This window comes from Copadichromis virginalis, linkage group LG7, assembly GCF_057382275.1.
Source record: "Copadichromis virginalis isolate Kocher_CV1m ecotype Utaka linkage group LG7, C_Virginalis_male_GT1.1, whole genome shotgun sequence".
Classification (NCBI taxonomy): Eukaryota; Metazoa; Chordata; class Actinopteri; order Cichliformes; family Cichlidae; genus Copadichromis; species Copadichromis virginalis.
The window spans coordinates 40,555,656-40,581,179 of record NC_140624.1 but is presented as its reverse complement, the minus strand read 5'-3'; the positions used below and the strand labels follow the sequence as shown (position 1 = coordinate 40,581,179).

At 39.5% G+C, this 25,524-nt stretch overlaps 1 protein-coding gene across 1 annotated transcript; it reads right to left on the bottom strand.

Annotated features, from left to right (window-relative positions):
* Positions 1-414: 414 nt before the first annotated feature.
* Positions 415-25,265, bottom strand: LOC146705631 (uncharacterized). The gene is made up of 11 exons (XM_085463366.1): positions 24,866-25,265; positions 24,097-24,174; positions 23,873-23,957; positions 23,551-23,586; positions 21,806-21,945; positions 21,341-21,464; positions 20,850-20,994; positions 19,783-19,893; positions 17,162-17,289; positions 9,456-9,543; positions 415-1,909 (listed from the first exon to the last, which is right to left on the bottom strand). The coding sequence occupies exons 1-11, from the start codon at positions 25,053-25,055 to the stop codon at positions 1,748-1,750; spliced, it is 1,287 nt and encodes a 428-aa protein (XP_085319492.1). The 5' UTR covers positions 25,056-25,265; the 3' UTR covers positions 415-1,747.
* Positions 25,266-25,524: the final 259 nt, after the last annotated feature.

Below are 25,524 nucleotides of genomic sequence, written 5' to 3'. Positions count from 1 at the left end.
GCTCCAATAAATAAAACAGAGCCATATGTCCTTATGCATAAGAGGATACACTCTAAGTCGCTTTTGCCTGTCATAAACTGCGAGTAGGAGCGTCAGCTAATGGACAAGTGCAGGCAGAAGAGTGAGTCATACCAGTCTGCTCACAAGAACCTCATTTTCTGCCAGATCCTGTGTGATGTATGTCTGCAAGTGTGCGCGTTAGAGAGAAACAGTGAAAAACACGGAGACAAGCAACATGCATGGCGGCAGCTTAGCCGAGTGCGTGCGAGAGAGAGAGAGAGGAGTGCAGCAAAGAGAACAGTAGGTTTGTTGAGCAGCTCCCACAGGACAAGAACATCTTTCCGAGACGTGCTTTTAGCTGATTATGCAGACAGCGCAGCTTACATTCCACATGTTAGACAGCTTAGGTGTTACTTCACTGACAAATCTTTATTGGAACAAAACAAAACAAAAAAACAGAAAAAAGAGTGCTCTTGCAGCACCTCCAACACTTCATAAATTACAGCATTAATAACTTGTTTTTAAATTGGGACATTTTAACTGTATGTGTTTTTAATACACTTCAAAATGCTTTTAAAAATACTGGCCTGTAAACAGTCTTTTCCCTGTCACCATTTTTTGCTTGACGACCTCTTAGAACCATCCTGTGGAAAATCACTGCACAGTAAAACCTAAAATCTTGAGGTCAGAAAAATAAATACTAATATTTACTAATATAATGCATAAAAATACTACAAGAATTAAATTTTAAAGTTTTTTTCAGCCAATAAGATAACATTCAGATATTCAGAACATTGCATGAATCCTCTGTCAAACCTTACGATAACATAAAAACACTACTAAAGGCAAAATGCAAGTAACAACAAGGTATCTAAGTGATACAGCACAAGATGATGCATGTATACTTCAGCTGCACATTAATAAATATGACATTAAACTGATTCTTATAAATGTAGGAGGCACAGAATCGTTTCCATTTATGACTCAAATCATTCATGGTGCTTAAAATTCAGACGCGTGCTCTGAATTGCCTTCTGGCGTCATTTACATGGAATTCAGATGGCGTGCCAAGTGAACGCTTTCAAAAATAACCAGGTTAGTGTGTGTATGTGTGCGCGTGTGAGACTTGCATACTAAAAGGAGGCAAGTCGGTATGACGAACTGTTGCTAAGCACTGTTGGTTGCTAGGTGGTGGTGGTGGGGGAGACAGGTTTGCAGTCAGTGATGGAATCTGAGGGTTTACCTCGATTTTCATCCGTGCACGTGTCCCCCCTGGATGGATTTTTATTTTTTGGAGCTTTTTCACATTCTGCTCTCATATATACAAACACATAAATGAGCACAAGGGAATTTTAAGCAAGAGGCAATGTTCATATAAAGATTTTCTCGTCAAAAATCTGGTCAATGTTTTTAAAATGTTGCATATTACTCATTAAAAAAGGCAGAACACAAACATCCGTTTGGCAGTTTCAGAGTCAACAACTGAAGAATGACTCATTTATCTCGTCTCCCATTGCAGTCATCAAGGAAAGCTGCAGAATATCTGGCAGAGGAACAGACAGAGGGAAAACCAGCACTCTCTCTGGCTTTCCCCGGGATGATTACTGTATTATATACAGCGGGGGAAAGCCTCACAGTTTGCTGGCTTCCCTCGGCGTGTCTTAAGATATTCTCCAGCGTTTTCTGCACAGGCATGTGTGACTTTTAGTAGAGTTTTTAGGTGCATCATGGAGCATACTGTGCATCCCTAGCTGGTGTCACTTCTGCCAGATAGGGTGTGATCCCGCTGGGTAAAGGTGACGGTGGGGGGGTTGGCAGGGCGAGACACGGGCAGCCATTTGTACTCGAGGTTCTGCATTGGAGGGTCCAAACACCAGTCAAAGTTGTTTAACAGGTACACGCACGCTTCCTGGCAGCGAAACACAAAAATACTGTTTTCTGGTTGTGCTTGCTCCATTTTACATAAACGAAACTTATGTAGAGTGAAGAGCTACATGGGTGTAAGTGACAATTTTCTATTTTAAAGCCGAGCGAAAACAAAATGTTAAAACTGAAGGCACTTGGCAGACCTAGAGCATCCACCAACGCTGAATAAGTCTCCAACTTGCAAAGCTACAGCCTCCACATCACTTCAAGCCTGTTTTTGTGTGTTCCTTTCCAGGTTTGAAAATAGCAATGCAACAACTTTTACCAGGCAAGCTGTAATGGAACATTTGGTCCTTTAGACCTGGAATCAACAATGCTTACATTCAGACACAAAATCGTACAGTTAGAAACACATTTTCCTTTGAGCAACACAGAAATTTGCATAATTTGAGGAGAAGACCTTTATTTCATTCCATATCATTTCTCTCAGTGTCACTCCTTTGTATTCCCTTCTCTTTCACTCATTCAATATATTGTTCTAGTCATCATTCTGTTTTATATATAACTATTATTCCATTCTATTACTCTATTTTAATATTTTCCAAATAACTCTATTCTATTTTGTTTAATTACTTTTTGTGCTATTTGTATTATTTTCTATTTTACTGTATTTCAATTTTCACTTCTGTTCAGTTCGTCTAGATTCTTTGCTTTCCCTCCAATACCCCATCATTCTATTGTATTATATTTGTTGTATTTATTCTATTCTATTTCATTACTTTCTATTTTATTATGTTTTTTCTACTGTGTTTCATAGCATTTCACATAATTCTATTCTCTTGTATTCAATTCTATTACTTTTTTCATGTAATTATATATATTCCTATTTTAATCTATTTTCTTCTATTCCACATAATTCTACATTCTATTCTATTATTGCCAGTCTATTATTCTATATTATCCTATATTATGAAGCATTACTTTCCATTCTCTATTCTATTTCATTTTCCCCATACATATACTATTCTATTCTATTTTATTCTAGTGAGAGCACTGAGAGCTCAGAACTGGTGATGTCATAGACAACACTCCTTACCGGCTTATCCTCAGCCATGGACCTGTCTAACCAACACATATTTCCCCTGCGTCTCTCCACTTTATGAATGAAGATTTTCCTTGTGAGGGGGAGGATGAATGAACGGGGAAGGATCAAGGGAGTAACGGAGAGGAGAGGAGAGGGAATGAAGGGAGAATTATGAGAGGGGGGTGGGTAGCGAGGACGACAGGGGGAAGGATGAAGTGAGGCGATGAGTCACATCTCTGACCTAGATCCCTGCAGTCTACTTTTTACTCTGGTCATGCCCTCATCCTTCTGTGTGTCTGTGTGTGTGTGTGTGTGTGTGTGTGTGTGTGTGTGTGTGTGTGTGTGTGTGTGTGTGTGTGTGTGTGTGTGTGTGTGTGCAAATGGTCACCCTGCTGAAAGCCAAGCAGATGTACTTTAATCTGCCAGTCTGATCTTTTCTGTAATTAAGCACGGTAAGAGACGTAATCAAACACATGCATCATTAAAGCAAAGCAGATAGCTCTGTTATAAATTTATCATAATTAACTATTTAAAGACAGGATTAACAACTTAAAAACTGAGATAAGGGAAGATTCTGTTTGAGCAGCAAAATAAAAGCAGTAAAAATATAGTGTACATTTGTGTTGTGAAGCAGCATCAAACACTGTTTCAGTCCTCTCTAAACTAAGAGGCAACGCTGCTGATGGATGCCAGTCTGTATCATTTAATTTAGAATGTACTTAAAAATATCCAGTAAAGTCAAATAAAAGAAATTTTATTAAAACTGTACACATCAAAAGTAGAATAATTTTTATAAATGTAAATTAAATATATAAAAGTGTAAATAGTAAAACAGGAAGAGAACACCTGTGCGATCTATTCCGAGCTCTACATCTATACAGCTTTAATAAACTACATCATTTCTTAAGCATCTGCATTTAACACTTTTTCATTTTTTTAAGTATCAGAGAGGTGGTAATTCTACTTTGTGTATTCACTACTGTGGCCAAATATATCGATATCTCCAGAGACAGAGACAAATCATGACAATCGTAAACAATCCAAAACAAGCAACTGATTATCTATGATGAGTAATCCAATTTGAAACAATAACTGTCCTGCTGAAGAGGGACAATAGCCGAACGAGGAGAGACATTAAACTGCTTTGAACTACACCTGAGCTCCACTCAATCACACCCAACATTTTCAGTGACTCATAAGTGTGAGTGCAGGGTTGAGTCATCCCTCACTGTTGCATTTTAGATAGCGTGCATTAGCACCCCCATGTATCTTGCTGTTTTTACTGTTAAATAATCTGAGAACAAAAACATATAAATGATGTCTTAGTGCAGTGGTTCCCAATCTTTTTTTGCTGGGCCCCCCTTTGTTTTAGAAGAAAAATGTTTGCACATCCTCCAACCACACACACTCATATTTTGCTCCATTGCGGGTTTTTTTTCACACCTCAAACATTTAGTAAACAATTAAACAAATACAAGTAATCTGCAATAAATTACAGGTAGTAATAAAATAAACTACTAACTCTTTTAGGCTACGTCCGGACCTACACGGGTATTTTTGAAAATCACCGAAAATGGAGATTTTTTAAAACTCATTTTTTTGCTTTTACGTGTGGACGAGGAATACAGAGTTCGTCACGCAACATCAAAGGTATGTGCCTTTTTTCACGTCACGCTGTGCGCCCCGTTTACATGAGATGAATTGCAGAATGGCAGATAGAGACAAAATACTGTCAATCTTACTATCTTTAGGTTTTACACGCTTACATTTACACACGAAGTTACTGTCCCTCCATTTAGAAAGGCAGAGTCACGGTGTAATTATTTTACATGTAGTTTTTTTTTCTCATGTGTAATAATATTCAACGTTGCTATCAATGCATTTTTCAAAAAATGCCTCTCTGTGCAAAATGGGTTTAAAAATATAAACAACTTTAGGATACTGTTAGTCCATGATTTGAACAGCCCAGCGCTGCTCGAGACACAGGGAAAACCAATTCTGCAGGGAGACCTACCTCGGCACTTGTGCAGGTGAAACCAAAGGGAAGACCTGCTTCACCATATTTTCTAGTCTTTGGCTTAGAATGAAGTTGGTTTGGAAGCATATTCAGCGATGCTTCATCTCCTGCTTTGCGTTTCTGTGGGCGCCCTGTGCTAGCAATGTCTTTCAGTGAAGAAAACAGGACAGCTCTTGACCTTGGGAGACTGCTGCCCACTGGCTAACAATAAAATGCAAAATATGAGCCCTGTCACCCATCCAAAGATTTTTCTTTTTTTCAGAAATGTGCTTGCTCTTTTAGATGTTTACTGGCAAAGTCTATTATTTTTGTTTGTTGGTTGGTTATAGACTTTGACAATGATGCACCTGCCTCCTCAAGAGCAACGGTCCAAACCCCCGGGCCATGGATCGGTACTGGGCCGTGAGAGCTGAGGCTCGGGTGTGAAATTTATGGTTTTCATGTTTTTTACCATTAACTCGGTTTCCCTGGATCTTTTCCTGTGTTGCAGTTGTGTGTCTTATTTTGAAAGAAATATTTACGTGTTACCATTGCGACCAGAAAGCATTAAGGGGCAGAGAGGAGGATGTTACTCTTAATGTTGTTGGCACATTTCAGGAGGACGCTGCTAATAAAGTTACACAATTACACAGTGAATTCGCATTTATTATTATAGTTACAAAATACCACCGTTTTTGTCTTGGTGATATCATTTTATTTTGTTGTATTTATCCGCGACACCTTAAAGGCTGGCCCATGAAAATATTGTCTGACATTAAACTGGTCCATGGCACAAAAAGGTTGGGGACCGCTGCCCAAGAGGGTTCCTCACTTGGTGAGGTGTTGTGAAGCAGTTTTTCTCAACCATGAAAATAATTCTGTGATCATCCACATCAGTTGTCTTCTGTGGTCTTTCACTGAAGCAGTTTTTCTTTTTTGGTTTTTAGCCACTCCTGAAATTTTTGCTATCACTTTGATACGTTTGCTTTTCATCCTTTACTTGCATTCGATATATTTTTAGATTTTATATTGCCAGTACCAGCAAAAAGCTACCAAATGCAAGTTAAACAACTCCAAGGCTTAAATGTCCATGAAAATGCCGATCAGTCAATTGCACAATAAGTTTTCAGCCTCTGAAAATGGGCGATTATATCTATAAAGAATTTCCCCTAGGGATCAATAAAGTATTCTGATTCTGATTCTATAAAAATCGCTGTAATTCCTAAACAGTTAATGCAATACTTACTTTAAACCCCTTGAAATAAAGCTGAAAGCCTGCACATCAATAACATCCTGATTATTTAATTAAAAATAAACTGAGTAGGTGAACTAGTTTAACTAATTAGTTTTAGTAGATTTTAGTCTAAGTAGATTTATTAGCCAACTACATTTTGTACAGATATAGTTAAATACTAATCACACATATATGCTCTGCTTTTCCTGGGTGTGTGGGAGATATTCCTGTGTGTCCTTCATTGCGGTAATGTTAGCATCTGAGTACCTCTTTTGAGGAGGTTTAGAAAAAACTGAAACACCGTTCTAACAGTGCTCTGAGAATCCAGACTGAGTTATTACAGTCACACTAATATAGGATAACTAATAACAGAGCAATACAAGAACAAAAACGCTCCTTTACTTCAAAGTCTTGTACACAAGCAAGCGTTGTTGTATTGTGAGCAAGGGGATTTTCTTTTCCTGAGGCATGCATGCATGCAGCTAGGCTTTTCATGGCCATCGAAACATTTAATTCATATTTATGAGTAATTTAACAGGACTCTTGTTTTGAAAAGAAACATTGTAATACATAAAAATTCATGGTGCTAACGTTATCAAATGACCTACTGGATAAAATCTGTAGCCATTTCAACCAAATCTTTGGCAAATATGCAGAAATAAGAAGCCTGCTTTCATCTACCACAGCCTAAAAACAAAGCTGGTCACAGATAAATCTGTAAATCAGTGACAACTGAAAGTCTGTAATATTTCCTGGAAATCCACTGGCTCACAGTATTTGTTGTTGACTTGGTGTCACCACTTTGACTTTCCAGTGTCAAGCTGACAACACATACGCACACGTTTATTTACGTGCCCTCCTCTTTCTAGAAGGAATGCCCCCACATGGGAAATTAAATCTCTTTGCTTCCTGTTGTCACACCTGTAACACACCTGTCTTGTTCTCATGGCTGCGTGTGTATATGCGTGTGCCCAGTATATAGGCAACGGCAGCTATGGTGAATATGCCTTTGGGATTGTGAGGTGGTTAAAAGGGGACAGTCAGTGCCCGGATCTTTCCCTCTGGTATATCTAATAAACACACAGCCAGCCAAGCATTTCGTCATTCCCATGAGCAGTGCTCTATTTACTGAATGGTTGGGGGATGGTTTCCTTCTCTGACTGGTTTTTCCACTGTGTGTGTGTGGGCATGTGTGTTGGGGGGGTTGCACAGCCACAATCAGTTGAGCCGCAGCTGTCATCCACAGCTGGCTCGCTGTGAGCGTTTTTCCCAGTGCACTTCAGAGAAAGGTAAAGTAGTTGACCTGTTCTGCTAATGAAGCTCTGCTAACTCTGTGTTAAACTGTAGGCTATAAAAGAAAGATGCGGCCACCAGGTCTAAAAAAACCCCAAAACAATGAAGCCAATACAGAAGTGCTGCAAACCTGGACTCTAATGTCTAATGGCCAGCCGGGGGTTGAGTTCTTTGATTACCCAAGGAAAGAGGCCAGTTACATATCAGTCAATTACCTTTCTGCTCACATGGCATGCAATCTCAGTGGACTCTTTATTGGTAACTCTGTGGGCTCAATCACTGGTTTCACGTCTTAATATATATGTCATGATGTCTATGTTGTAACTTGTGGTCCTTGCTAGTATAGGGTTGGACCGTAGCCACAGTTTCTTGTTCTTAGCAGACAAAGTTCAATGTGTTGTGTGTTCAATACACATTAGTTGGAGCAAGTAGGTATTTAAGCTACTGCTACCTTTCTATCATCTTGAAGCAGTCTGGCCGGACTCTAGTCTTTTTTGGACGGTTCTCTATAAAACCTAGAGATGGTTGTGTGTGAAAATCCCAGCAGATCAGCAGTTTCTGGATTACTCAGACCAGCCCATCTGACGCCAACAACCTTACCACATTCAAAGTCACTTAAATCACCTTTCTTCCCCATTCTGATGCTCTGTCTGATCTAAGGAAGGTCATATTGACCATGTCCATACATTAATGAGTGTTTGAACAGGTATACCAAAATAAGTGGCCCCATGGTGTGGAGGTTTACACATTCGCTTAGCAAGCAATTCTCCTTTTGAATTGCGTCAGAAAGGAGATCCAACATAAAACTTTGCCAACTTTGCATGTGGAGCAACTTGCTGTGGTGACCCCTTGTCATTAAGGAGCAGCTTATCAAAGTAGCTTGATAAACTGCTATGCACAAGGTAGCATTATCCTCTGTTTCTCTGTTCTGACTCACACGTTTCATCTACGTTATATTTCCTCTAACTTTGAACAATAACAGCATCTGTCAGTTTACTAGCTTAAGCTATTACTGTAACCGCTACAAATAGCAACCTCTTTACAAATGACAGATATGGTTAGTTTAGACCCCCCTCCCCCATTTACATACACAATTAATTACAGTTAAAATAATATCTAAACATACAACAATAACTGAACCCTTTAATCACACTTAACACAGATGCAGTAAACAGGTTCACGCTTAGCTGTTTTTGCATTAAAGGATTGACATGAGAAGCTCGAATCAGATCTCAGTGCAGGAAAATTTAGTAAAGATGCTGTTATAGGTGCCGTATCTCTGTGGTTTGCATAACGTTTTAACGCATATGGCCTACATATTCCCCAAAAAACCCCAAACAAGACACTGAATTTTTGTTTGACTGCGGCAAACACAAATATCTTTTTAAGAGGATTATGAAGTTTCTATTTTTACATTTAATGATAACTCTTTAACTAATTTAACTAAACGTTTAAGACTTGTTTACACGACATCTAGAAATTATATTGCTGATGTTCAGCATCCGGAGTGTGAAAATCTAAATTAAGAACTTCTTGTCAATTCTTTTTTGAAAGATATTAGTTTTGTTAGTCAAATTATTGGGGACAACTACAGACAACCTAACTGGATGCCTCAGTCTCACATCAGTAATATTTCACTCAACTGAGACCTTACTTCACATCTGATCAGCTGCATCGCTTGCTTCGTCTCTAAAGAGGATAAATCCATTGCAAGTAAACTTTCCATCGACTTTTCAGCCGATTTCCCTCCACATGTAACCCAGAAGCCCAAAATATAAAATGCAGAGCTGAGGCTCAGAGACCACAAATCTTTCAACAAGCCATTAAATGCACCAGAGTCTCAGAGAGGAAGTAAAAAAAAACCCCCAAACCCCCCCAGAACCCACATAAAAAACCTTTTATGTTAAAGAAGTCACTTTTACAGTGATAATTAAAGAGTGTGTGTCGATGTATTCTTTGTCACGCTTGTGTGTGAAGGTCACCTTCAGAAAGACGTTGGTAAGTTTAGCTCCGATGCAGCTCCTGGGCCCGTTGCCAAAGGAACACAGGAAGTGCTCATGGCCTTCGTTCCTGCATATGCAAAACACAAGAGCTACAATTAAATTTTGCATAGGGTAGACAAATCAGAGATGCAAAAATCAATCAATAATCTATCTTGAACAGACTTCACAAACGTCAATCAAAAGGTATATCTTGAAAAAATGATTTTAAAAAAAGATGCACGTTATGCAAACTTATCCCAAATGGTATTTGAGGTTGTTTAAAAAAAATAGCTATTTAAAGTTGTGTTTCATCCATGAGAAATTCACAGCATGGCATATGACCATATTTAAATCTGATATAGACCAACCAGAGATGTATCTTGTAGATTTTTTTGTCAATACAAAGTATTTTTTAAGTTAGTTGTTCAAACTAAAACACCCTGACTGTTTTTTTCAGGTCATTGTTTCACTTTATGTTTCACTTTACTAATGACAAAAAAAAGGGCACTAAGAGAAAGCAGGTCTCCCACCAAAGCCAATTCTCTCATCTCTCACTTTTAAAGACAATGAACTGCAGCTTCTCTGTGGGCTCTTCTTTTGCCCACACTCCACCTCTGCACCAAGTTTTATGGCTTTGTAGTTGTTTGTCTATCTGATAGAAATGCTGACAAATGGCACCAATCGCTTGCCTCCATCTCAGCTCTTGGCTGGGTGAAGAAAAAATGTGTACAAAGAATAAGGAGAGCATTGCTGCACGGTGATGCTCATCATCAAAAACTCTACAATGCATCATATAAAACACCCAGAATTCTCGATCAATCCAGCTGACCCCTCTCTCTTTGGCACAAAAGACAAATAAATTAGACCTCAAAGGAAACCAACCAAGAGTGCAGCTTAGAATGAAGTTCCACAAGACAAATGAACAAAAATCAGGGACCCAACTTTACTTCATCATGCCTGCTTTCTAATATTTCTTAAAAATATACTTAAGAAAGCAGGTCCTTTCCAACCATTACTCAATATCCATCTGATGCAGGCCGTGTCTTGCCTCTAATGGATCCTGTCTTCCTGAAACCTGAGCTCTGATTAAAAGCAAACAGGAAGCATTAGTGGTGCGTATAGTCTGGGTCCACTGTGTCAGATGGTTTGTGTGTGTGAGAAGTGTTATTATTAGTGTCCTCGCTAGCATCTGACTAATGGTTTAATGTACTATTAGGTACATCCTGAAACAGTAAGATGTGCGGCGTACACTATAGGAAGGGAAAGGAAGTCTTACCAAGCACTCCATCGTAATGCTATATCAAATATGTTGAGTGGATAGGAAGTGAATCAGAGCAGTATACTCTTGTGTGAAGTATAATTCATTTTTCTGCAATAAAGTATAATGAGAAAGCTCTGTGAGAGATCATGACTGAGGCCAAGAGGGCATCATCAGATTAATTATTAGATAGGGAAGACAGGGAAGAGGACGAACAAATAGCTGCAGATCACTTAAAAACTCTCATCATTTATTTTCATTTGCATCTTGTTGCATTTAAAGTTCAATGGCAAAAAAAACCCTACATCAAAGTTGCACTCACCAGTCACTTCATTAGGTACACCTGTTCAACTGCTTATTAACACAAATATTAACAGCATTAATGACCTGCTGAAGTTCTAAGTGAGAATCAGAATGAGGAAGAAAGGTGATTTAAGTGACTTAGAAGGTAGGATGGTCGTCGGCACCAGATGGGCTGGTCTGAGGATTTCAGAAACTCATGATCTACTGGGATTTTCCCACATAACCATCTCTAGGGTTTACAGAGAATGGACCAGAAATGAAAATATCCAATCCAAGAAGGCAGAGCAATGGTTCTCTGCCTTGTTGATGCCAGAGGTCAGAGGAGAATGGCCAGACTGGTTTGAGCTGACAGGGAGGCAACAGTAACCTTGCAACAGCAGAATAAGACCATGACAGATGCTACTTCTGTTGGCTAAAAACAGTAAATGTAGGCTACAGTTCACGCAAGCTCACCAAAACTGGACAACAGAAGACTGTAAACAGCAACAGTTCGGGCTGGTGGTGTGGGGAATATTTTTTTAGCACACTTTGCGCACCTTAGTACTAACTGAGCATTGTTTAATGTCCATCCCTTTATGACCAACACACCCATCTTCTGATGGCTGTTTCCAGCTTGATAACATGACAATGCAATTACTGTACTCAAATGGCTTCCAACACATCTCAATCCAATAGAGAACCTTTGGGATGTGGTGGAACGGGAGGGTCACATCATGGATGTGCAGCTGACAAATCTGCAGCAACTGTGTAAAACTATCATGTCAACATGGACCAAAATCTCTGAGGAATGTTTCCAGCACCTTGTTGCATCTACGCCATGAAGAATTAAAGCAGCTCTGAAAGCAAAAGTGGTCCAACACAGTACTAGCAAGGTGCATCTAAGAAAGTGAAGTGTGAGTTTATAGCCTAGCTCACGTGCCAAACTTGAGGCTTAGGAACACTAGTGCACAAACTAATGGGCAGCATCTTGAATTCTATGTGTCATTTATATGCAGTCTATTATTTTAAAATGTAAAGCCTATTATCAAAACTGTTATACTTAGTTCAACTAGACTATGACAAACTCCTGGCATTATCTTTATGAACTGGTGACTCTGGTTTGTGTCGTTTCTAAGAATTCATACAGTGGCTGACGTACGCAAACACAGACATTTCAGATAATTTCTACTTCAAATTAAAAAAAAGATGTCTCTCACTATTTTTGGAGACAAGAAGAAAAGTCCCTATTCTCGGATTTATGTGAAACTAGCAACACAGCCCACTGCAATAGCTAAGATTTTTATCTGTGCTTGGTAGCATTTCTGATTCACTTATCTAGGGCCAGAGTCTGTGTGGGCGTTGAGCTGATAGGATGTTAACTTGCCAGCTCCAATATTTGCCTCCAACAGGAAAAGCACACATACACAATATACGACGAGTATGAACGGGAACACACACGGTAGATAATACACCCAGCTACTGCCCAAAAAAATAAAAAATAAACAGATGAAACTGTGGTGATTGTAGGTGGGCTTGTTATGTAACAGGACTGCAGTCATTAAATTAAACAGCCAGGTGGCAAGAAAATGAGCTGGGCAACTATCAAGAGAGACAGGAAACCGGTCACCAGGAAGACTGGCAGATGGAAAACCAGAGACAGGAACAGTTGGGAGGAAAGGGAAACAAACACGGTGATAAATGAAAAATAAAGACAAGCAAAGACAGGCAGCAGAGGTTTGCACGGCAAGGATGAAAGATATATCAGCTTTGGTCGCACAGATCGCTTCTCAGGGTTCAATAAAATTTACTGACAGTAAGAAATATCAAAAAGGTGACCAGAATCATCCATACAAATATACACATCTTCTTAATGTGGATGACTCACACCTTTATTGAGGTATAGTCAAACTTCTAGCGCCTACACTCCACGTTTCATCTTTTTGTCTTTTGGTTTTTTTTGTGCAGTTTCTTATTAATGACTTTTCTAGAGTTTTCTTTTACATCAGACTATCTCAAGGAAAATCTCCTCTGACTCACTCCTTAACCCTGCACCATCTTACCTGATGCTCACACACGCAGACACAAAGCATGCCATCTATTCATTCATAGATTTCTCTTCTCAGCTGAGTGCTCTGTTCACACACTTCAGAGTATTTAAAATGGTGTCCATTTCCAGGCTAAAAGTATCTGCCTGTTAGGCAGACTGAACAGATTTTTGACTCTTTTTTTTTTTTTTGCGCTATAAGTATCTAGTTGGATCTACGTCTTAAGTTATTAAGCTGTTTTAGGATAATTTCTTTTTTGAGTTTGTGTACCATCTTCCATCTGTGTCTCCTTACTTCACAGATGGAAGACCCCCAGTTCGAGACCAGAAAGAAGCACAAACCCAGCCTCAGGGGGTAAGAAGCTAGTGTGCTCCCAGTGCTGGTTCCCAGCTCCGATAAATGGAAGGGCTGCATTAAGAGGGGCGTCTGGCATAAAATCTGTACCAAACCAAATATGTGGAATCGTCTGGTGTGACGACCCCTTGGGAAAAGGTAGAAAGTACCTTCTACCTTCTAATACCTGAGAGAGTTAATCTATGCTGTAAATGCAAACCCCTCTGAAATCCAATGCCGTAACCTGACTAAAGCTCGCACTGTGACTGTTGAATTCAGCACCATCAATTCCTCCTGAGCTTTTCCGGCTATTTCTTCTGCTTCCATTTTTCAAACCGATCGGAAGATAATGGATCAGCTCAAAGAGAGAAACTCCAAACTGCCAACTGTAACATTAGATTGCTTCATTTGGTGTGATGGTTTTATCTGGTTTAAAATAAAAGTCAACACGTAATTAGGTTAGTTTTAACAAGATAAGAGTGAAGAAGAGGTCTCTACACACACCTTCAAAAATGACAACTGATGGCAGTAGATTTCTCTGCTCAACAAAAAAGTAAATAAAGTAAATATATGCAGTATATATAAGAAATTCAACATTATTACTGTTTCATCGCAAAAAGGATGGGAGCTTCTCTGACTCATTCTTCTGTAACCCATCACACTCTTTCCCAGGGCATCATGGGAGAGAAAAAAGCTTCTCCCCCCACTCTACACACAGACACACACTCACAGAAATACACACAGGGGAATCCCTATTGGTGAAGATACTGACAGGTGACCAGTTTCCATGGCAGCAGCTTCCTTCCTACATACATACATTCATAGTTTTTTTCTCCACTCTCTGTCACATGAGAGAGAGAGCATGAATGACAATAAACAGTTGAATGAAGGAAGTGAATGAACAGATGAATGGCTGACAGAGAATGAGCCAGCTTGGGTTTCATTTTACCAGAGCAGGTAACAGACAGAGAGTCTTTATGCATCTCCTTTTGTATTCAGAAGGCTTTTTTATTTTACTTTCCCAGCAGACAGTCTGAGCAAGTACATGTAAAAGCGATGCAGTCAGACTTGTGTGCTCAGGCGCTGTTATCTATCTGCATTGGTTGCTATAGTAAAGACGTGGGCGTATGTATATGAAGTACTAACCAGCACTCTTTTCTGCTTTGCGGTCATAAAACAAGTTGTAGAACAGACTATTGATTTAATCTTGCTGTCATCTATTTTAAGAGTGCATTTCTATCCAGTAAAACTGTGCATTTTAGTCTGACCGCAGCAAATGTGGCCTAAACCCCCTCAGCTATTCTTAAAGTTATCATTGAAACAGGAAGTTATTGTGTGGTACCTGCTGCAATTAGTAATCCATTATCTGTGCCTATGTTAATACAGTATAACTTTGTCATTTAGTCACGTCATCAACAGCTTCAGAACCTCTTCAGCTGTTCATACTTTCTGTATAAGCATAATACTGTGCTATAAAGACTGAACATGGTGCATTTCCAACAGGGTGAAGAACCCAACACAGAGATAGTTTTTACAAGGTGCTGAACTGAAAATATAATCGACAACACAGGTATTCACCCTGCCTGCGCAGCAAGCCATTTGGCCATTATATAATGAAGCTAAAGCATTTTGGGGATATGTAAATTGTGACTAGCATTATATTTGCCATATGTGCACCCATCAGGTATAACATTATGACCACCTGCCTAACCGTGTGTTGGTCCCACTCCCAAAAAAGCCCTGACCCATCAAAGCATGGACTCCACCAGACCCCTGAGAGTGTGCTTTGCTATCTGGCACCAAGATGTTAGCAACAGATCCTTTACAGTCCTGTAAGCTCCGAGGTGGGGCCTCTGTGGGTCAGATTTGTTTGTCCTGCACATCCACAGATGCTCGATTGGACTTAGCTGGCGTTTGGGGTGGCTGAAGCTCGAGAGGTAGAGCAGATCATCTACTATTTGGAAGTCCATTTAACTCAACTCATTTTACTCAAACTATTCCCGAATCATTTTTGCTTTGTGGCATGCCTCAAAGCAGGGTCCATTACTATAATTCTTTCTTTTCAGATTTTATCGAGTGCCTTATAAATCACTATACGTATAAATGCACACGGAAGAAAATGCTCTGTTATTTATTCTTTTATCTTTTTCTTTGTGTTTTTTTAAACATCTTTTTGTGACGCATTTCCTCGATCCCTGATGTGTCACAGCACTAAAAGCTTCCTCCCACTTACTCTTTCTAATGCTGATTGTGTTTGACTGTGCAAATGTGGCGTGTTTGTAAGTATGTATCAGTAAGGGAGTATAAACAGAACTGCCCGTTTGCTTCCTTCTTGTTTGATCTAAGAAATTTTCAGAATAACAAACAAAACAAAAAAAATTCACCATTTTTTTTAATTTTACCATTTTTTCCATTGGTCCACAAAGTCCTGTCCGTTCTTGAAGCTATTTTGTCAGTTTACAATTTTTTACTCTTTGGCTGTGTGTCAGTCACATTTATTTAATGTGCAGGTCAATCCAGCAACATCAAGAAAACCTATGTTTGAAAAAAAAGCCCATGAAATTAACACCTCATTTGAGGCACAGCTCATATATTTTAAGTCTGTGGGAAAGCCTTGATTAATAATGTTTTTCCCTGAAAGACTGATACATTACCTTTTCAAGGCTGAAGTTCTAGGCATAATTGATTGCTTTTTCTAAAGACATTAATGACTAAATACTGCATGGTTTGCGACTTTCGGTGATGCTGGGAATGACTAGAAACCTTCGTTTTAACCCTCGTGCTTTTTCATGTTCTTGTACAATACTCCTCTTCATTGGTGCTAGGATACCAGAGACACTTTGGTCTATATCTGTAAAGAGCTGTTAACTCGATAATAGTGTTGTCAAAAAAGAAAGGAAAAGATACTAACTGGTCCTCAAAATTACTGTTGGATTATATACTCGTTTGCAACAGTACTGTTACCATTAGTGCTCTCCTCGTGCCCTCCAGTTGACACACAACTTCACACTGCACTGCTGTACTTTCACACTCTATGAGGAATTTTGAGAGGTCAGTAGCGCTCCTGTTTCATCAGCACTGAAGTATTAAACCGTTATCATAAATGTTTACCTGGCTGGCGCGTACATTAACATTTGCTGTTTAACTATTAGCAATTGACCATTTACTACTTAGTTAGCAGTTACAACTAAATAAAAAAACGATAACATTAATGTTGGAGTAAGTAGCAAAACATTATCTAATTTCCCTGACTGTAGTTTTAAAAGACAGCATAAGTTTTACAGTATAACATAATTATTTGGGTTTGAAAAGAGTTATTTTTCTCTTAAAGGCAGTCAGCAGATTGAATGTGAGAAAAGTTCATCAGCAACTACACAGAAACAATAGCAGTCTACTTTAACTGCTCTGTTTCATCAGCAACAAAAATATGGTACCAAGTCACCAGAAGCGCGGCACTACCTCACTGCCCCTCGTCCTTTTGTGTTTATGTGTTGGGTTTTTTTCACTACCATTTTACAATCTTTAAACATTTGTCATATCTACACTTTGCATTAGTGATGCAATTTTTTGCACCATATCAGGCAACTTAAAAAAATCGTGTTGTCATTGATGTTACTGTTTGCATTGTTCTAATTTCTGTTTTGTAATGACTCTATTTTCCCCCATAGTATTGACAATGGTATCAAGTATTTCCAAGGTGTCGACATCGAGTTTGAAATTCTACTACCACGATGACACTCCTTGACAACTAGAAAATAAAATAAAAGAATGAGAGAAAAGATCCTCACCTTCCGCTCCATCTCTCTGGCAGGAAGGCATCAGGCTCCTGAAACACCTCTGGGTCGCGATGGACGGCATGGCTGATATAAATCACACCAAAATCTTTAGGAACATGAAACCCCATGAGCGTGGAGTCCTACACAAACATACAGAGAGACATATTCACATTATTTTCATATTATTAAATATCATGTGGGTAACAACCTTGGCTTTGAAATGCTTTCCTGGTCTTTTACTGAACGCTTGTGTTACTTTACACTGCATTTTACATGTGTACATACGCACCTGACCTGCAGTGAAAATGGCACAATTGTAAGAAAGAAACTTTTGACTCTTTCCCCCATAAAGACAACATTTGGCAAAAAGGGGAAAGGGTTAAAAACCCTTTTAAACCACAGTGAATAGGCCCCACTTTTAATTCTGAATAAAAACTCAATTTTAAATAAAATATCCCGGGCCCAGTTTTCCATTAAGCCCTGGTGAAAAGAGCCACCTTGGGGCAAAAAGACCAATTGTTGCCCTTTTAAATCACCTTTTTCACTACATCCATTAGCAGCCGCACTAATGGACTGCCGGAGAACATGATCACTGTTTCTCTTTCCTGTGCACACTCATTTTTCTCTCTGCCTCTCTCTGGTGGAGTGGAAAATCTCTTTCATTCTCCCTCTTCTCATTGAGAAATGCCTCAGCACTTGGTTTCATTCTTTCTCCCTCCTCCCCTTTCTCTCATTCACTCTTGCACACAGGTTGTAAAACACCACTGCATATCTTAGTTCCACCTGATGGGAGGATCCACTTTTTTCCACCTGATTGTGAATACTAATGACCACTCATTCTCCTACACACTTCCCTGCACACATAAACATCTCATCAGTCCTTTCAGAGCAGGCACAGCACTTGCCTCTTGCATTTTCTGGCAGGGCATCAGCTATGGCACTGGCAATATGTCATTATTAACAGCCAGTTGTCTTCAAAGTACTGCTTTTCAAACTTTAGCTGGAGTATCTTTAAGTATACAAATATTCTCACAGCTGCTCGAGTCACTGTAGATATTCTAGCGCCCAGTCCTGTAAGTCTTGCTCGTGCATTTGTGTTTATCTTATTTATATCTCTGTATAAACCACTGACGCTGGCAAGAATGGTGCACTGGTATGTTTCACAGGAGTGACAAAACTTTCCACTCCGCTTCAGAGCATCACCAGTTCACTTTACCCTCACTCGAAAACACTGGCACCACCGTCCCCTCCCACACTCGCTTCCTTCCGGAGGGGAAGCGGAGGAAATCGATCACAGAGAGAGATCAATGTCTCTGATTGGACTGTTGCATAAGCCTGTTTGCTGAAGTCACAGGGTTCAAAGACTGCCACGGAGGGAAGAGGCGGACACACTGTTGAATTCCTCATCCTTGGGGTAAAAGCAGTCAGTAGGCGGTAAGTCGAGACAACGTGGGCTTTGACTATCAGGCAGATGTCTGATCAGTGTACAGATTACATTTTACTAGACTTTTCTCAGCAAACACGCCTACAAAATATCAGTTTACGTAATCACATGAGAACCAACGGACCATGCACAGCAAACAGGGTGAAAGGAAAAATAATAATACAATTAAACAAACTTTAAGATATTATAATAACTGACACGTGGAGTGGTTTACCTGTGGTAAACCTCACAGCTAGGCGAACCTTCACAGCTGTAGTTGTAAAAGCACACAAATAAAGGTTTCAAGAGGACTTTCACTAACACTGACTGCTACTGTGAGAGAACAGAAGAAGTCTCGAAACGACTGTAAAGTTGAATTACCGCATTTGAAGATATACAATATTTATTTACTAAGTCCTTCTGCAGGACAGCATACACAGACAACGCTCTTAGAAAAGTCTTTCATCTACAGTCAGCTGTCGCCATCTAGAGGAAGGCAGAGCAAGACAAAACAACTAATGCTTACTACAAGTACTACTACAACTACTTCTACCTCAGGATTAAAATTATAAACACAAATACAAACCATAAAATATCTGAAAACACAGGTTTGCTGGGAGGTATTTCAATAGCAACCTGTTCACATGCTGCTAGATTTATTTCCTTTGAATTCAGCAAGTTTTTATTGAAGTGCAAATTGTGCTGACCGGTGATGTCTGAGCAGGCTTTGGTTTCATGCAGGTGAAGAGTTCATGTGGACCAAAAACAGGAAAAGGATTTGCCAAAATGCAATCCACTGAAACTACTGGTCATCTGACAATGACTAGGCTTTTTAAAAATGCAACAATCCGCAACAGTAAACAATCTGTCCCAAAGATTAGTCATTACCCTAAAGGCTAAGTCACCAGACTAACCAATAAGTTCCCAATTTAAGTCATTACTGCTGCAGGGTTGTATTTTTTCAGTTGTTAAATATTCTCATGATGATGTTCACTTCCGCACTCATAAACTTTGGACCTCTGAATAGAACTAAATAGATTCTGCAAAAAGTTTTCTAACTGACCAGATGAGTGGTGGAAAAATCAGACGTGTTTGACATGGATACGAAATTAAAATCTTCATTCTCTTTCACTTTTAAGACATTACTCACGGTATAATTGTGCTAGATGAGGAGCACTGGCTCATTCACTGAAATTTACATAAAAACTACCTGATCAGCTATTCTGCGTCCACCAATGAAAGGAGGCCATAGCCTCTGCACCTCCAGCAGCACCCGGCACAGGTAATCAGGGTCTTCTGCTGCTTGACGACGGGCTTTCTCCTGAACATGGAGACAGAGACAACGAGCTGTATGTCAGAGCACAAAGATTTTTACTGAAAACTGAAACATTTTACATATAGAGCCTACATGAATCTCAAGTCCTGCTGATGCTGACGTTTGAGTTATACTGGTAAGGCTCAAAATTAGAGGCGTGGGATGACAGCTTTGATTGCTTTAGTTTTTTGTGTCTTTAAAAAAAAAAAAAAGTAATCAGGTAATGGCATGGTGGATGTCCATCGTTTATTTTCTTTAAGTTTCCTTGAAGACGTTTCACCTCTCATCCGTGAAGCTTCTTCAGCTCTTCAGAATTGAAGAAGCTTCTCGGATGAGAGGTGAAACCTCTTCAAGGACTCTTAAAGAAGTCCAAACATTTTCTTTCCAAGCTCCTTAGACCACTGCATGTTGATGTGTACAAATGGCTAGCAAACATCGCAGCTAGCTGGCTAACCGTAGCTTCAGGTTTGTTTTTTTGTCCCTGTGTAAACTGCATTTTTGAGTATGTTGAGCATTTTTGAGTCCTTCTTGACAGTATGATTGGTGGACTCCATTTCTACCTTAACACTGGCTTGTTTTGATCACTGTTAGTATTTTATGAGGCACTAAGACAATCAGCTTAACGGGGATTTTATACTTCAGTGTTAAATCTACGCCGTAGGAACACTGTAACCAGAAACCCTTCTGAAACACTACACTGTAACGTACTGTAATGCTACCCCTGACCTGACACACACCTCCCTGGAAAAGTAGCTAAATGTTGAGTCAATGCTATCTACAGCTTTTGTGACTGGCCTGTTTACTACCGTGGATTCCTCCTGCGCATTCATGGCTGCTTTTCCTGCAGTTGTTGAATAAACGTGAAAGAACAATAATCACTGCCTTTACAAAAAGATATAACAAGTTGGGTAACACTAATGTTCCCTCTTTTTATTGTAAACTCTTCTCCTGTATTTGTGTACCTGTCCATTCCCACCGAGTGCCAATGTGAAGGAGGTGAGCAGTGATGCCAGGGCTTTCGGGATCAGCGCTGAAATGAACAACAGGAGGTGCTGGGCTGCAGAACTTGAGTCAGGCAGCGGCAAAGAACCGAGAGAGCCAACAAAACTGGAGAGGGCCGCAGAGACAGAAAAGAAAGAGAAAGGATCCTTAATCAAGGGCCACTTATACAAATCAGAGCATCAGTATAGACCCAAGGCCTCCACTAGAGTCTGATTTATGTTTGAAAGGAGAGATTTATACATCATTTAACTTCAGTCAAGTCAAGTTTATTTGCGTAGCATTATTCAGACACAAGAGGAACAGAAAGTGGAATACAAAACATATAAAACATATCTGTCTTGATATAAAACGTGCACAAACAATCCGGATAGAAATGTAACTATTTAATTGAGAAAAACTTGTTTTTGTGAAAGCAGCAGTGGCAGATGAACTGAGGTGTGTGCAGTCTCACCCCTCTTTGTCATTCTCCAGTTTATCTTTGATGATGTCCATCAGTTTGTTCCTGGCATCGAGGGCAATGGAGAAACCCGACGACCACATAGGAACCTTCACATTTACTGGAGCAGAGATCAGGCCTGCAGGGTGAGGGGGAGGAGGGCAGAAGGCGCAGAACAAAAGAGTCAGAAACACACAGATGAATGTGTGCGGTCCCAGAATGAAAGAGGAAGTTGGAGATGTTGCAATAGTCTATTGCACAAAACTTGAAGTTGCCAAAAAAAGACAAAAGAAAAAATTGTCATGTTTTAACATTACCAGAGGTGTTAAGATTGATCACTTCTTAGTGTTATATTTAAATAAAAATACGTTGCAGAAAGAACATCAATGCAAAAGGCTGCAAAAAAATTAAAATAAAAAATTAGCACGAGGGTTTTTGTGTGTGTGTGTGTGTGTGTATGATTTATCTGTATGGCCCTACCGTGCCAGTGCTGGGTGCACAGCTGACTGATTTCCTGGAAAAGTTCAGGTTGCTTCTCAGCTCGTACGTTCAGAAAAAGGCCCAACACCAGCTCTGTCCCCAGAGACTTAAAAGCAGTGTATACACTCTCTGGCTGACCACTACACAGACACACACAAGTATACAATCGGAGACACATTGATGAGTTTATTCAATTAAATTATTCAATTCAACTTATTTATACAGCACCAAAACACGATAACAGTTTCCTCAAGGTGCCTCTATATTGTAAGGTGGACCCTACAGTAATACAACAGAGAACTGAACGATCAGATGAGCCCTTATGAGCAAGGACCTTGGTGTCAGTGGGAAGGAAAAACTCCCATTTAACAGGAAGAAACCTCCAGCAGAACCAGGCTCAGGGAGAGACTGTAATTTAAGCAAGTGACTTCAAGAAATACTGATAGAAACACACCATAAAGCTGTATATGTATGTATGAAAATATGAATATTATAAACATTGGACGTTTATATTTTAGTGTCCTAACAACTACATTTAAAAAGCTTCTGTACTTTTTTCACATGGTGATATTCATCTTCACAGCTTTGGTTTCAAAGTTAGGTTGGGTGTGTTTGGACAAAATATTGTCATTGTGGTTGTGTGAATTACATCTGCGGTGGGTGGTGTACACTGTATCTGTACATCAGCACAGTGTGTTTGTAGTGAAACAATCAGGATGTGACTGAAGTGCAGACCTTCAGCTTTACTTCAAGGGGTTCAAGGCGGTTACTTGTTTAGTTATTGCAGACATTGTTACACACAGTCTCCCATTTTCAGAGGCTAAAATAATCGGATACACTAACACATTTTTTATTCCAAGGATTCTTCTTCCTTTCTTTGTCTTTCAGTGACTTGGCCTTGATAAACTCTTGAGTTGCTTTTGCAGTTGGCTTTGAGTAATTATCCATTTGTACTGTAAAGCGCTGTCTGATCAGTTCTGCATCATTGCTCTGTGCCCTTCATAATTCATCCTGCTCCTTCTATAAACGTCATCAACAAACACGCGTGACCTGGTTACACTGGCAGCCATTCACGCCCGTGCCACAACATCATCTCCACCATGTTGACGGTGATGTCTCCTTCAGATCAGGAGATGTTTCTCTCCTTCTCTATAATTTCCTCTTCCCTTCAAGTTAATCTGGATTTCATCTGTCCAAAGACTTTTTTCCCTAGAACTGTACAGGCTCTTTTAGTTTTCTGGCAAACTCTACTTTGATCTTCTTGTTCCTGAGTGTAACCAGTGGTTTGCACCTTATGGTGAACCCTCTGTATTTATATTCATGATGGCATCCACCGATTGCACACATTAGACTGATACACCTATCTTCTACAGATTTCTTATTTCTTAAGTGATTTTTTTTCTTAAACAAGGTAAGAATCTGTGATGCTACACCTGAGTTCTTTTTTAAGATCTCTTAGTGCAGCTGAGCTGTGTGATCCTTTTGATCACACAGCTCATGAAACTGCTTGTCAGTAATTTGTCTGATTAATTTTGAGCCTCTGAAATAAAGGACTACATACACAGTAAAAATACTTATGGACCTAACTTTACTCTTGCGTATCAAAGAGTATCACTTTTTACTTATTCGGACTGTGAAACAATACTTGTTGTAAATCTCATTGTATTCTTTGAGCTACATTAATACATATAAATATATCCGTGAAAAAGGTAAATATGTGTGGATATAACTGGTGTAAGTGTTACCTGACAGAGAGGTCCTTCAGACAGCGCTCACATACACTACACAGACACAAACAGACAAGCACAGACATATTTTAGTCTTAAGTAAAAGTACAACTGTTTTTTTGGAAAGAACTGTTGTTTCTCAAACAAACAGGGACTCAGCTCTTGCAAGAGAAACCTTTGACATGGATGGACACATTTCAACTGCTGCAGCAGTGAAAGGTTTGCAGTTGCGTCACATATATCTATGCAATTATTTCTGCCGCCACAACCCAAACTTCAGTCAGAGGCATCCCCCAGCTATCAAATACATGAATTACTGTTGTAACAATATTATGATTACCTTGCGATATAATCACTCCACGATCCCAAACAGCTTCCTGTAAAGAGGCTGGTAAGTGACAGGCGGAGAAGGCATGCCTCCTCACCTAAAATATACCAATGCAAGTCACTGTTTGCAAAGTTTTTTGCTTGTATTTAAAGCATGTGGAGTAGGGAAGGGAAAATTGATACTCAAATTGAATATACTTTAAGTGTGGGCCATCTTGTATGTGTGTGAGTGTTTACCATTAGTAGTAACAATGGTGTCACCATACATGTTTGTCATCAAGTCAGTTGGATCCTTAAGAAACAAACTGGACTTCTCTGAAACACATCACATAACATCTCTGCATACTCTTCAATCAAACGTCCACGTCACACTTTGCTTCATTTGTACTAAACACAACATGCATGGAAAATCTCTGCTTTTTCTCATGAGTGCTTCTGTGATCTCATTCCTATTTTACAGCATAACAAAAATATCATCACATCACGATGCATAAGTTGAATAAATCATGCCATGGGATATTTAAACTGTTTAAATGTGAGAGGCAGAAACGACTAAATTAAGGTTGGAGATATTTGTATTTAGGGGACTAAATTTGTTTACACAAATTCCTACCGCTAGCATGTGCTTTAAAATTTAAATTATAAAACTTTAATGTCCAGTAAGTCATGTATTAAAAAAAATCTAAATCACAAATAAATACAGTGTGTTAACATTAACGCTTTAAAAAAATCTATTTTCTCTCTCTCTCTCGGTATATTTTGGTCACTGAATAGGCCCTATCCTCATTTTAAGTGTGCAATATAATATGAGTAATTTATTAAAGTGCAAGTATTTAAATCATTTGTAAAAGTAAAAACAATTAAACTTCTATAATAATAATATTTTCCCCCAATACTATCCCGAGTCTCTCCCATGGACTACTCGAGGAAATTTTTTCCATATATCCCTTTGACTGTGGAAGCAAAGTTTAACTATGTGTCGTAAAAGAGAAAGTGTTCACTATACCACACAGCAGCTCTCTCATCCCTTGCACGGAGCAGATAAAGGCTGTCGGTCTGTTCATTAGGCGGCAGAGAAACATTCTGCTCCGGTGTTTTTCGATCCTCTGCTGGCAGAAGCTCACCGGGTCCCGGTAGAACTCCAGGGACTTGTCCCCGAGCAGCGATACACCTGCATTTCCTGGTAGTTTAGTCATTCAGAATCTGAGTGCAACGACGTTTATCTTCTGTTTGGCTTGTAAATGGCACTGTCAGAACACCAGGAACTCTCAACTTTTTAAAACCAGGTCCAGGTCCGAACTAATTCCTTATTTATCTGTGACTATCCACACGAGCGACCTTGCGAACTCTTGCCAGCTTAATGTTGTTTCTGTTTTCTCTGAGGTACCGTAAAGTGCCCACCTGCACCAGAGAGTGATGCGTTGAGGTGTTGCCCGTAATTTAGATTGACGTTGTAAAGACGGATTAGTCCAGGGATGTCAAACTCGTTTTACATCAGGGGCAGTCACCAAGTTCAGCTAACTGGTCAACATTAAATTTGGATCAGGTGTAGTGAAGAGGGAGGGTCACAGGGAGAACCTTTGTGTTCACATTTTGAGAGTGTGGAGTAGTGGGATATATAAGCAGGCAAACCACTGACTAACATGGGCACAAGAACTTTTTATG

What these genes read in the sequence shown, in the direction of transcription:
- LOC146705631 (XM_085463366.1), bottom strand. Translation starts at nt 25,055, where the DNA reads ATGACTAAACTACCAGGAAATGCAGGTGTATCGCTGCTCGGGGACAAG. An exon ending in CTGGAGAATGACAAAGAGGG is followed by an intron (nt 20,995 to 21,340) that starts GTGAGACTGCAC and finishes GGCCCTCTCCAG; the next exon opens with TTTTGTTGGCTCTCTCGGTT. An exon ending in CCAGAGAGATGGAGCGGAAG is followed by an intron (nt 9,544 to 17,161) that starts GTGAGGATCTTT and finishes TTGCATATGCAG; the next exon opens with GAACGAAGGCCATGAGCACT.